Genomic DNA, 13,518 nt, shown 5'->3' with positions numbered 1-13,518 from the left:
AATTTACGTGGAAATTCAGGTTACGTCGCCAGCATAGAAACGTAACTGGTTTGTAACCCAGTGACTACCTGTATATTAAAAAATATGAATTATGTATATTTGGACCTTGTATTTCAATGTTTCACTAATTTTTTGAGAAAAATGTACTTCTAAGAGTAGTTTTACTGAGCCGTACTTTTTTCTTTTACTTGAGAAGATTCGTGAAGAACAAACACTACTCTTACTTCGCTACTTTGGGCTACACTATTCGTTTTCATTTTCCTTTATTCTTCACATTAGATTTTATTTTTATTTTTTTTGTCTTTTGCCAGAGTTGATGCGGACAATGACTGTCAGTTTCACCAATGAGGCGTCGCAACAATAATCATATGACTCCATTTCACTAATCAGACTCAAGCTTGCTATTCCATGATCATGCCGGTCTGTTCAATCAAGTGGCGTCTTTAACGCCCTATAAAAAACTATTTGTAAAGTATCTGACATAGAGCACTGCCATCAACATGCCTTGAAAGTGTGGATTTTAAACTCTCTCCCAGTTTTTATTTAGCACCGATTGACCACAAAACCGGAAATATGATCCTTTTGGTTACATAATAGGATTTTTTTTTCTCCACTAGAGGGCACTCATGCTCTTTGGACAAATTATGCTTATTTAAGTTCAATGTTTTTTCCCTTAGGCTTAATGTGGTTATGCAATAGGTTATAGTACAACATAATACCAGTTCATACAAGTAAGTTTGTGCTGAAAATAATACCATTGTTTAAAAAAAAAAAAAAAAAAAAACATCTTGAGCAGTTACTCACAATGTTACTCATGACCTGATTATTCTTTTCACCAAATACTTTTTTACTTGTACTTGAGTACTGTAATGCCTTAAATTCTGTTCGGTTGTGCCCTTGTGTGTCTTGTCATGTGATTACCTATGGATTTGACCTGTTGTGGCCTGCTCCTTGTGTCTTGACCGATCCACTGCCTCTTGTATCAACCACCTGTGTCTCATTGTCTCGTGACCTTATGTCTGAATTTAAGTTCCCCATGTGCTGTCTGTTTGTGCTGTGTCATTGTCCATCCGATGTCTTTTCGTATGCCCAAGCCCTTATGTTCAGGTCCCCTGTTTGAGTAAGATTTGTTGCTTTTTGCTGGATCCCCAGCCTTTTGTTTGTACTTTGTCTTTTTGTTAATTATCATTAAACTCTTTTTGAGTTCATCTCCACCTTTCCTCGCCTCTCTGTTTCCCTGCTTTTGGGTCCACCTTGACCCCGCATTCTGACAAGTACAAGTTTTGGATGACTACTTTTACTTGAGTAATATTATTTTGAAGTAACACTACTCCTTGAGTGAAATTTTTGGCTATTCTACCCAACTCTGATGAGAAGTGAGCAAAACAGTTTGAAGAGATACAAAATTAACAAGACGACTACTCTATGGTTTTAGGTTGACATTAAATGGGAGACATTACATTGAGGTATAAGAACGGTATTGATACTATAGCGATCATTTGCTGACAGCCTCGTCCAGACAAAATGGATTGGACGTTTTGCATAGCGACAGTAGGGACAAAACACTACCAACTTTTCAGGATGATCAAAGTGTCCCCACCAACTTTTAAGCAACCATATTTCCATTACATACTGAGTTCAGTTATATACTGTAGGTAATTTAGATTGTCTTCCCGTATGTTGTAAGGATAGAATAGACCCTAACATTATTAAGTGAATTATTTTTATGTTCAGACTTACATTTACCCCTTTTCACTCTCTGAATGTGAGACCATTTTTTCCCCCTCAAACGCACTTTCGGTTGGCTGATGACTTGCATTTATTTAAAATGTATTCATTTATTTTCAACATTATTTATTTCAAAATATTTTTTTATTTGCAGCCTATGCAGATATTCATTCAGATAATCAACGTTAATCATAGTCGAGATGAAAAGTTTAGATTTTTTTGTTGCACTTAGCTGTGCTTATGTAAAAGTAGTAGTGTTTTACCTGAAGGAAGGCTCATTTTTATTTTTTGTGATACTCTGAATAAGATTTTTTTTTCAGTGATATTAATTTATTTAGACAAACAATGTTGAGTGGTCTTAAGATAAATGTTTATTTCTTTGAATTCCTGGATAGATAAGAGGTTATTAAAATGTGTATTTATTGTGTATTTTAATATAATTTATGTTCAAATATTAAATTCAGACCTTTATTCTGGAAGTTTTGAAAATGTTTCTGTTGTAGTTTTTGAAAACAAAGACTTGAACGGTGTATCATCTGAATTAATGCGCATGAAAGTTAGTTTAGGTCAATAGTTTTTTTTTTTTTTTTTTTTTTTTTTTTTTGCATTGACCATTTAGCCTATCAATTAATTAGGTACATATTTGTGGAAAATGTAGCCCTGACTCTTGTTCAGTAATCTGTTTGGTTTTATCTGTTATCATGAAGATGACACACAACTCTACGTTTCTGTGTCCCCACATGACTATAGTCCCTTAGTCTCCCTGAGTAAATGCATTCATCAAATGAATGAATGGACGTGCCAGCATTTTCTCCAGCTAAATTTGGAGAAGACAGAAGGGATCATTTTTGGGCCAAAAAAGGAAAGGTCGAAGATAAGCATGCACCTTAGCAAAATGTCACTTACAGCTACAAATCAAGTCAGAAATCTTCGCATAATTATTGTCTCAGACCTAAAATTTGATAGCCATCTTAAGTCTGTCACTAAATCTGCTTATTACAACCTAAAAAATATAGCCAGAATTAAGGGGCTTCTGACTCAACAAGACATAGAAAAACGGTATATTTAAAGGTCTTGAAAAAAAAATCAGTCAGGAAGCTGCAGCTAGCACAGAATTGTGCTGCCAGAGTCCTGATACATACTGTACAAGGAAACTGGACCACATTACACCGGTTTTGAAATCGTTGCACTGGCTTCCTGTGAGTCAAAGGATAGACTATAAAATACTACTGCTCGTCTACAAAACACTTAATGGCCTTGGACCAAAATACATGCTTGATTTTTTTGGATCCCTGTGAAACATTCTAGACCCCTCTGAAACCGGTCTCCTGTATGTTCCAAGAACAAGAACCAAACAGGGTGAGACATCATTTAGTTATTTTGCTCCTCACCTCTGGAACAAATTACCTGAAGCTCTGAAGTGTGCTAAAACTGTTGGGTCCTTTAAATCAGGGCTAAAACCGCTTTTGTTTATCATAGCATATCCATAACTGTCTATATATTTCAAACTTCAAGCTATTTGCTTTTTATTCCTTATCTGCTTTATTTCCATTTCTGATTTCAATTTAATGTGATTTTCATGTATAATTTTATTTCCTGTTTCGATTGCCTTTGCTTTAACCTTCCTTTGATTTAATGTGATTTTTATGACCTTCATTTGATGTAAAAACTCTTTGAATTGCATTGTGTTGAATTGTGCTATACAAATAAATTTGCCTCGGCTTGCCTTATTAATGTCCCCAGCAAAAAGTGTACATGCAGTTTATGCTGTTATATCGTCCCTACCAAGGCTGAGAGCAAACGTACGCCCTTGCACAGCCAGCAAAATGGATTAGACGTCTATTGTCATCAATAACAGTGAATGATTTAAGAGTAAAACATTTATTTGGCAACATTCAAAGAAACTGTATCCTTGCGGAATTAACCTACCTAAAAAAAAGACCAAACTTAAAAAAAATATCTACGAAATAACTTTTATTCATATATTCATACTTGTACACAATTAAAATAAAATGCATATCTATGGTTCCATTGCAATAAACAAATTGACAGCATCCGTTTGGCAAATGCTACCCATATATCCTTTCTTTCATGAAAATAAAACAAACTGGAGGAAGATAAAACAACATTTGTTTTAAACAAAAAACAACATTACCCAACAGATGCATCACTTTCAATAAATAATCGGGGGCAGGGGTTCCTTTTTAAATGGACCCAACATTCGTCGTGTGCTTACCGTGTGGGATTTCTTTTATATCTTTAAAACTCTGTTTCTTGGTGGTCTCTAGAAGCGTTTAAGGGGAAATGAGGAAGGAAATCTCCAAAACGTAGCTTAGACACAGAACAGTTCAGTACATATAGAACAAACAATTTTGGGCACCGATTCATTATATACATCAATTCTGTAATGTTCTGTAAAGGCATCCATTTTGTTAAATGTACTCTATCATCATCTCGGCTTGTCCTCGTAGCAACTCGCTTTTCAGTCACTATCTGTTGTAGATGCCACTGTGTCATCTCTTATCATTGTCATGAGCATCCACAATCTTCAGTTCTGCATTTAGAATGATATCAGGAGTTCTAAGACATGGCTAGAGAGAGATCCAGATCGTAGGAATGAGGAGAAAGCGCAGCACTTGCAACGTAGCGCCCCGGGCTTTAATGCAGTGGGTGTCTGATCTGGGCTTTTTGGAGCACTTCTTTTTCTTTTTGTTTGAGGTTGTAGATGATTCTAGAGTGTCTATTAGGTTAGGGTTCATATTTTCTAAAGTCTTGTCCAGGGTGTTGGATAAGGTTCCGAGAGGGCCGTCGTTCTGCTTGTTCTGGGTGTCATTTTTCGTTCTTTCAGGATCTTTAAATTTCGTCTTGGACATATTTTCCTTTTCCTTCAGGGGGTTGTTGATAATTTGGCGACTCTTGCCAGACAGAATAGAAGACTTGTCGTTATCTCCCAGACAACACCGTGGCATCGTATCACCGAGAGGATTTTCAGTGGAAGGGAACTTTCCGGACTGGGCCTTGGAGGTGAAGAGATTGGTCTGGATTTGCGGTGTTTCTACACATCCCTCCAAGTCTTCGCTTTTCAGTCGTTTCAGGTCTTTTCCTGCCAAGAATTCTGGAACATCGCACTCCAACTCAGAGCTGGAACCCTTGAAACGTTTGAACCACTCCCACAAGGTTTTGGCCCGGCAGTCGCAAATCCACTGGTTCCCATTTAAGCGCAAGTACTGGAGACTGGTGAGCGGATCCATCGTTTCCCCCGACAAGACTGTCAGATTGTTGAAAAATAAAAACAGGGATTTCAGCTTGGCCAGATCACTGAAAGCCCTTGGTTGAACAAATACGACACGGTTCTGGTGAAGCAGCAGACGGTCGAGACCGATTAAACCATGGAACATGTTGTCAGTCACTATCTTGATCTTGTTATTGTGCAGGTAGAGATAGGTAAGGTTGGCAAGGTCCAGAAAAGTGTCATCATGCAAGGTCAGAATGTTGTTATCCTGCAAATAAAGGTACTGTAGGGAAAACATTCCTCGGAAAACCCCGACGGGCAGCTCTGAAAGACCGCACCTGTGCAGGTGAAGCGTGTGCAGTTTAGTTAACCCTCGGAAGGCTGTGGGACTGATTGTGCGAAGATTACTATTGTCCCCAATGTCCAGTTCTTCCAGTTTCTCCAAACCATAGAAAGCACCAGCCTCTATGTGGCTAAGGTTGTTAGAGTAGAGCCACAGGACGGTAAGATTTTGGCACGAGCTGAAACTTGTGGATCTTACAACTGTGAGCTTGTTGCTTTGAAGGAAGATTCGTTGGCTCCGCACAGGTATCTCAGTAGGAATGGAGAAGAGTCCTTGTTGTTGGCATGCCACCGTTGGCAGTGGTTCAATGTAGCACACACACTTCGCAGGGCAGCCGTCGCTTTGAGGTGCAAAGTTCAGCCACATGATCAGAACCAGGAGCCGCCCCCCTGAAAAGACAAAACAAAACAAAGCAAACGTATTAGGAAATATTGTTTAATTTAAGTTTAACTGAATACAGTTCAAATGACAGTGTCTTAACCCCTTCACACCAACATTTATCGCTGCCAGCTGCCATTCGAATTGGATTGGACGTCATTGGCAATGAAACATGATCACTCAGTGCGAGCCATCCCAGTTTGAATGGATTTCATGTCAATCACTGTTAATGGCAGTGAATGAGTTAAGGTTTAAACATCTTCCACTTGTGTTTTTGCTTTTGAGGAGGCTATCCCTATCCGATCACGTGATCGGAAATTGAGCCGATTGTGCCATTTTTCAGAGGATTAGAATTGGGTGAAAAGGATTGGGTTTTTAATTAAATATATATTATATACATATATACAGTGGGGCAAATAAGTATTTAGTCAACCACCAGTTGTGCAAGTTCTCCTACTTGAAAAGATTAGAGAGGCCTGTAATTGTCAACATGGGTAAACCTCAACCATGAGAGACAGAATGTGGAAAAAAACAAACTGAAAATCACATTGTTTGATTTTTAAAGAATTTATTTCCAAATTAGAGTGGCAAATAAGCATTTGGTCACCTATAAACAAGCAAGATTTCTGGCTGTCAAAGAGGTCTAACTTCTTCTAACGAGGTCTAACAAGGGTCCACTCGTTACCTGTATTAATGGCACCTGTTTTAACTCATTATCGGTATAAAAGACAATTGTCCACAATCTCAGTCAGTCACACTCCAAACCCCACTACGGCCAAGACCAAAGAGCTGTCGAAGGACACCAGACACAAAATTGTAGACCTGCACGACGCTGGGAAGACTGAAGCTGCAATAGGTAAAACGCTTGGTGTAAAGAAATCAACTGTGGGAGCAATTGTTAGAAAATGGAAGACATACAAGCCCACTGATAATCTCCCTCGAGCTGGGGCTTCATGCAAGATCTCACCCCGTGGTGTCAAAATGATAACAAGAACGGTGAGCAAAAATCCCAGAACCACACGGGGGGACCTAGTGAATGACCTACAGAGAGCTGGGACCACAGTAACAAAGGCTACTATCAGTAACGCAATGCGCCGCCAGGGACTCAAATCCTGCACTGCCAGACGTGTCCCCCTGCTGAAGCCAGTACACGTCCAGGCTCGTCTGCGGTTCGCTAGAAAGCATTTGGATGATCCAGAAGAGGACTAAGAGAATGTGTTATGGTCAGATGAAACCAAAACAGAACTTTTTGTTAGAAACACAGGTTCTTGTGTTTGGAGGAGAAAGAATACTGAATTGCATCCGAAGAACACCATACCCACTGTGAAGCATGGGGGTGAAATCATCATGCTTTGGGGCTGCTTTTCTGCAAAGGGACCCAGGACAACTGATCTGTGTAAAGGAAAGAATGAATAGAGCCATGTATCGAGAGATTTCGAGTGAAATTCTCCTTCTATCAGCAAGGGCATTGAAGATGAGACGTGGCTGGGTCTTTCAGCATGATAATGATCCCAAACACACAGCCAGGGCAACAAAGGCGTGGCTTCGTAAGAAGCATTTCAAGGTCCTGGAGTGGCCTAGCCAGTCTCCAGATCTCAACCTCATAGAAAATCTGTGGAGGGAGTTGAAAGTCCGTGTTGCCCAACGACAGCCCCAAAACATCACTGCTCTACAGGAGATCTGCATGGAGGAACTGGCCAAAAAAACAGCAGCAGTGTGTGAAAAGCTTGTGAAGAGTTACAGAAAACGTTTGGCCTTCGTTATTGCCAACAAAAGGTACATAACAAAGTATTGAGATGAACTTTTGGTATTGACCAAATACTTATTTTCTACCATGGTTTGCAAATAAATTCTTTAAAAATCAAACAATGTGATTTTCTGTTTTTTTTCCACATTCTGTCTCTCATGGTTGAGGTTTACCCATGTTGACAATTACAGGCCTCTCTAATATTTTCAAGTGGGAGAACATGCACAATTAGTTAGTGGTTGACTAAATACTTATTTACCCCACTGTATGTATATATACTCTATCCTTCTAAAGTTTGGGGTCTAAGTGACTCTAAACGTTTGAACCGTAGTGTACATATAAAAAAATCCCATAAGATACACTATGGTTCAAATGTTTGGAGTCGCTTAGACCCCAAACTTTTGAACGGTAGTGTGTGTGTGTGTGTGTGTGTGTGTGTGTGTATCTATATATATATATATATATATATATATATATATATATATATATATATATATATATATATATATATATATATATATATATATATATATATATATATATATATATATATATATATCCCTCCTGCTGCTTTTCTTGGAGTGCACTGGAGTTTGCTAGTTAAAGTTAACATTAATTGACAGGTGTGTAGCTTTGATCTTGCCAGAGAAGCTTGGTAGCTCATCGATCAAAGGTCCAGATGTGTCAATGACATTTAGCTTGTTCCACACTAGCGGTAGGGTGCTGTGGCAACTCATTGTGTAAAGCAGTGTTTTTCAACCTTTTCTGAGTCACGGCACATTTTTACATTGTAAAAAATCTAGCGGCACACCACAAACCAAAAATGTTCCAAAATTACTTTTTTTTTTTACAGTATATTTAGCTATAAAATAATTTCTCAATCATTGCAATTGATTTTCTCTTTAGCACAGGACTTCTTTTTTCTTCTCTTTCAGAGTAAAAGTTGACCAACATTCAGGGTCTGAAAGTCAAATGGACTGGTTGTTGTTTTTAATACCCCCTACTCTCGGAATCTCGCGCGATCTTGCAATATTCGCATGAACCGATCGAGCAGCTCCACAGATGCTCCGCCCATAAAATGCATCCTGTAGAAATTGGGGGGGAGCGTCAGCGATTTAGTGTATTACCGGAGTAAGTGAGAGGCTGTTCTCAGCACCGTGAGCGGATTTAAGTGGATTCACTCAAGAAAGCATTTAATAAAGACAAGCATTTTTCTACTTTATTGTTGTTTAAAAATAATTCACATTATGAAGGTGAGACAGGAACATGTTCAAAACTTAAAAAAAAAAAAAAAAACATTTCTCATTATCGGATCGAAACTCTGTATCAGCAGCAGTGTTATTCATAATGGCGTTAGAGTATAATGGCGTTACTAACGTTATTTTTTCAGTAGTTAGTAATCTAATTAATTACTTTTCTCATCCTTGCAACGCCGTTGCCGTTACTGATGATGTAAAGGCATGCATTACTATGCATTACTGTGTTGGTTGAATGACCCGAGAAATGTCTGAGAGACACAGAGAGAGGAGAGTGGGGAGGAGGAAAGGGAGTTGTGACGCCGTTGCATACGAGATGCTTGGTGGCTCCAATAATACGTGACCGCAGCCGACAGCCTACATACTATGCCTGATGCTACGGTAGATATTACACGTATAGAGAACTAAATGCGAAATGATGGACTTGCCGGTGTTGGTAAACAGCCACCATCTTAAAGCAGTTGGCTTCCAAGGAAAGCTCTGCTGTAGCGAACCTTCCTATCAAACCTAAGTAACTTTTTATCTAAAATCTTCCTAAATCGGCAAAATCTTGACTTGAATCTATCTTTAAATGAGTAAACTGTTTTAAAACTTTCACATGTCCAAAGTAGACAGAAGGGAACTAATGCAATAAACGGGAGCAATTTTAACAACTTTAATTGTTGATTCAAAACATTAAAGGACTTTTTAACATAGCAAAGGTTACAATGTAGTTATCGCAATATCCGCAATACCCCTGTGTCTTCAATTCAATCAGTTAATATAAACATATTTGATGTGAAAAACGTTATAGAATGGATCATGTAATACTTTGAGGTAACTGAGTTACTAACTCAGTTATTTTTGTGGTAGAAGTAATTTGTAACTGTAATTAATTACTTTTTTCAACTAAGATTAACAACAATGATCGGCAGATTCTCAAAATCAGGTCATTCGGACCCGGGTGCAAAAATATGCGATTTGGACGTCCCTGGAAATACTAAATCAAGTTGAGAAAGTAATTTAAGAATCCATAATAAAATAAAACAATAAATTAAAAACGGAGATAACGATAATAAAAAAAATACAACGGATATCTATGGTATGAAAAAGAAAAGCATTGAAACTGCTTTAGACTGGGATGTCAATAATTCGCGACAATAAGCATCAAGGTGCTAAATAAGGTCACCATATTCTTCAGCTGATTAATATCATACACAATGAATGCATGTCTGTCACAAGAGAACTGATAATAATTTAAGTTCCACTACAATTCGAATGGAATCATATCGTTCAGTTGTCATTCAGTCCAAGTCTGGCATATGTTTGTCTCAGTAGGAGCACATGACTGCAGAAGCAGCATCCAAATCTCCAAATACCCTCCAGCTCCTGTCCAAGTGCAGAGATGATTTCTTCTCCGCTCTCATGCAAGTTTTGAATCAGAAGCTTGCAGCCATGACAGGTGCTGAGACCCCAAGAAAAACTGTACCCGCCTTACTCAGCCTTCCGTCCATCTCTTCTCATTTCCTTGCAACGCATTGCGGGCGAAGCTCATTTGTGAACTTGTTAAGCGGGACCTGGTGTAGCCCGACAGAGGGCCTCTGCTGCACTTTCCTTCTCAGCCGTCAGACTGCCACCGGAAAGCTGTCAAGACTTTCCATTCTTTCTGCATCGCAGCACTTTTTCTCCCAGCGGTGCCTAACAATAGCAATATTTTACCGCACAGCACGATCTGTGTAGCTCCAGTGCCGTCTCCTTTTTCTCCAATCCCTTTTCGCTGTCTATTCATTAACAGGCTATTTCCACCCACGCGTCGCATGTCAAAGTCATATTTCCTCTGCTCTCGGCGTATTATGTCCTGTCTTTGTTAGCATCTGTTTGAATGACAGCGTTAGGCCCGCCATGTCATGAATTCCATCACAGTTAAATCCGGCATGGTAACGACATCCTCACCTCTGCACAACAGATAGTTACAAGATCCTACAAACAATATTTACGGGTGTTGTTGTTGGTTGCCCTTACAACTTTACGTATTGTGTCCCTGACAAACAAAATGGTCTAATTTACTGTAGTTTTGTATGGTGTGTTTGGATTGTGAACAGTGTTGTTTTTGTCAACGATGACAATAACGAAAATATTTCATGAATGAACACTTTTTATCATGATGATGGCGAGACGATAATGAGCTAAAAACGTGTTTTAGGAGAAGGGGGACCACTTCCATAAGGTCAAAATGGTGGACATATTTAGAAAAAAACAAAACAAAAAAAAACATCAAACATGTATTTTCATCAACAATAAAGTCTTGCACGGTTTATATATATTTGTAACTAAACTGTAAAAAAAAACAAAAAAAACAAAAACAAATACCAGTTAAAGGTCAAACTATTTTTGACAAATTATTTAGTTTACAGTACCCTGTTTTCAAATTGCAACGTCCCCAAGAACAAATCTTATTTTGAAACGTTCTGCAAGAATATGCTAAACAGTGAAACGTGTACCAATGCCCAGTGCGCTTGCTCATGCATGCGCACTTCAGTTAAATTATTATATTATTTTTGTTTTTATTGAGTCTTTTTTTACCTTTCCATTTCCTCAAAATACTTTTGGCGTGTGTTTTCCTCTAATAGCTTTTATGCATTGTGGGATCTTGTGTTAGCTTTAAAGCAGAGTGTTGATCTGTCAACCACATTGGTACCGTAGTGTATTTAAACCACCCTTATTTGATATTATTACCGGTACGTTTAAGTATTTTCTTAAGGCATTCTTAGCACATTCTTCATGTACGCAACTAAACAGGCTGAAAGCACACAGTAGTACATAGTGTGTCAAACTCACTATTGGTACGACGTTTCGCTGGCGTAGCATATTTTGGCAGAACAATGGTGTTAACAAGGCGCATTTGTAACAAACAAAATTCTTACAGGGTACCACAGATAGAAATACATGTAGTTCTTAAAAGATAAGATAAATGTTAGTACGCGTTATAATAATTTGAAATTAAAACTCCTTCTATGTTTCCGTTTTAATAAAATTTGTACAATTTTAGATAAAAAAATAAACTAGTAGCTCGCCAATTTTGTTGATGTTGCAGGGCAGTGACGTCACGTGGCCACGCTGCCATACTTCACAGTGTCACACTTTAGCTATGTAAGGCAGTTATTGAAATACACCACAAGGTGTCAAAGGCGAGTTTTAGATTAATAAGATATCAAGCCAATGAGTGTGTTTTGTCCCTCGACTGATGTCATAGTTTCCTGTTTAGTGCGGGTCCATTGTGATTTAAGTTCATTTGAGTGTTGTCTTCACAACAAACAAGACTCATGATAATGGCTTCCAGCATCATAGTTTGTATATTGTGACTTAATATTGCCATCCAGTGTATTTGTTGAGCTAAACGAGTTGCGAAATGTTTAGAGTTTGACCAAAGTCTGAGTTAGTTTTATGTGTATTTTGCATATCTATTTTGATTGTGAATTTGTGAATGCCGGTTCTTTTCATTGTTGTTTAACTTTGTGAGAATAGGACCTCATTAATACAGATTGAAGCACTTTTGTTTTGTGAACATTTTTTTAAGATATGAATATATTTTTTTTTGTATTTTCACTATATGATACTTCTGTTTGTTGTGAAGGAGTTGCCGAAGCGTATGCCGATAAGCGGCACGAGCTTCGAATCTGAACGCCAGTGTCCACTTTCCTTTCTCTCTGCCTTAAACGCCGCTGTGGATTAAAGGAAGACTACGGCATCAGTCAAGGGACAAAACACACTTATTGGCTTGATATGTAATTAATTTAAAACTCACCATTGACACCTTGTGGCATATTTAAATCACCACCTTACATTATTAAAGAGTGACACGTTTTTTTTTTTTTTTTAAAGACCTATTAAAATAATTTTACAAATTTTATTGAAACAAAAAAATTAGGAGGGGTTTTAATAGCAAATTATCATAACTCGTACTAAGATTTACAAACTACATGTCCTTCTAAGGAAAGAGGAAATCGGGCTCCTTCGTCCATTGAGTGTTAAAAGATGTCCGCCGTTTTGGCATGTTTGCTAGCAATGTTATAAAATCTCGGTGAGGAAATGATGTCGTCAGATTATCACACGTGAAGCTTTTTTTTACTTTTTATTGAACCAATGATTTAGGACGTTTTTAATGGAAGCCACTCTTGGCCAATCATAGACCAGTTGTGACAACCGTGGGGCTCAGTTGCACCACATAAACTGAACCGCTGCCCATTTTCTTTAAAAGCCGGAAAAATAACATCCGGCTAATGGGCCACTGAAAAGGCTGGGTGTCCGTCCTAAAACCGGACAGGTGGTCACCCAATTTGGGGGACTAAAGCATAACGAGATATGTGCCAATTTTCTTCCGACGAGACGAGAACGAGACCAAAATACTCAATCATATCTGTCACATGTTAACAATGTGTGACTTTTTATGTGTAGTTAGCCTGTACCAGTGTCTGGTTGTGTCACTCATGTGACGTGCTGCACCCACAGTGTCCTCTCCTCTCAAGGCTTGCACACATGGTAAGGTTTGTTTTCTTACCTTACCCAGAGAGAATATGCAATGTTGCTTAAGCCTGTAAAGGTATGTGCTCAGTGATCATCACACACTAAATGTAAGTCGTAACGTTAGCATAGTATTCAACTTTGCATTAGCAGCGTCCTCTTAAACTCTTGGACAACTTTTTTTTACGTACAGTTCGTGGTGTCCAGGTGGGTATAATTAATTAAAAATAATCTACTGTTTTCCTGGTGAGTGTATATTCTCACCAAGTTGGCATTGTCCTTGTAGACGCTACAATATGTGCTCGTCTCTCAATGTTCATTTGACGTAGTTGGA

The 13,518-nt window shown here is 38.3% G+C and overlaps 1 protein-coding gene across 1 annotated transcript in view; it reads right to left on the bottom strand.

The window, feature by feature from the left end:
- Window positions 1-3,532: 3,532 nt before the first annotated feature.
- rtn4r (reticulon 4 receptor) overlaps window positions 3,533-13,518 on the bottom strand; it is a 119,563-nt gene continuing 109,577 nt past the window's right edge. The window contains exon 2 of the mRNA XM_057832463.1: window positions 3,533-5,692. Coding sequence (XP_057688446.1) covers window positions 4,320-5,692 — 1,373 coding nt within the window. The 3' untranslated portion in view covers window positions 3,533-4,319. The remainder of the gene's footprint in view (window positions 5,693-13,518) is intronic.

The sequence above is a fragment of the Corythoichthys intestinalis genome, chromosome 3, assembly GCF_030265065.1.
Source record: "Corythoichthys intestinalis isolate RoL2023-P3 chromosome 3, ASM3026506v1, whole genome shotgun sequence".
Taxonomy (NCBI): Eukaryota; Metazoa; Chordata; class Actinopteri; order Syngnathiformes; family Syngnathidae; genus Corythoichthys; species Corythoichthys intestinalis.
The sequence above is the reverse complement of the archived record's forward strand: the minus strand, read 5'-3'. Positions and strand labels throughout refer to the sequence as shown.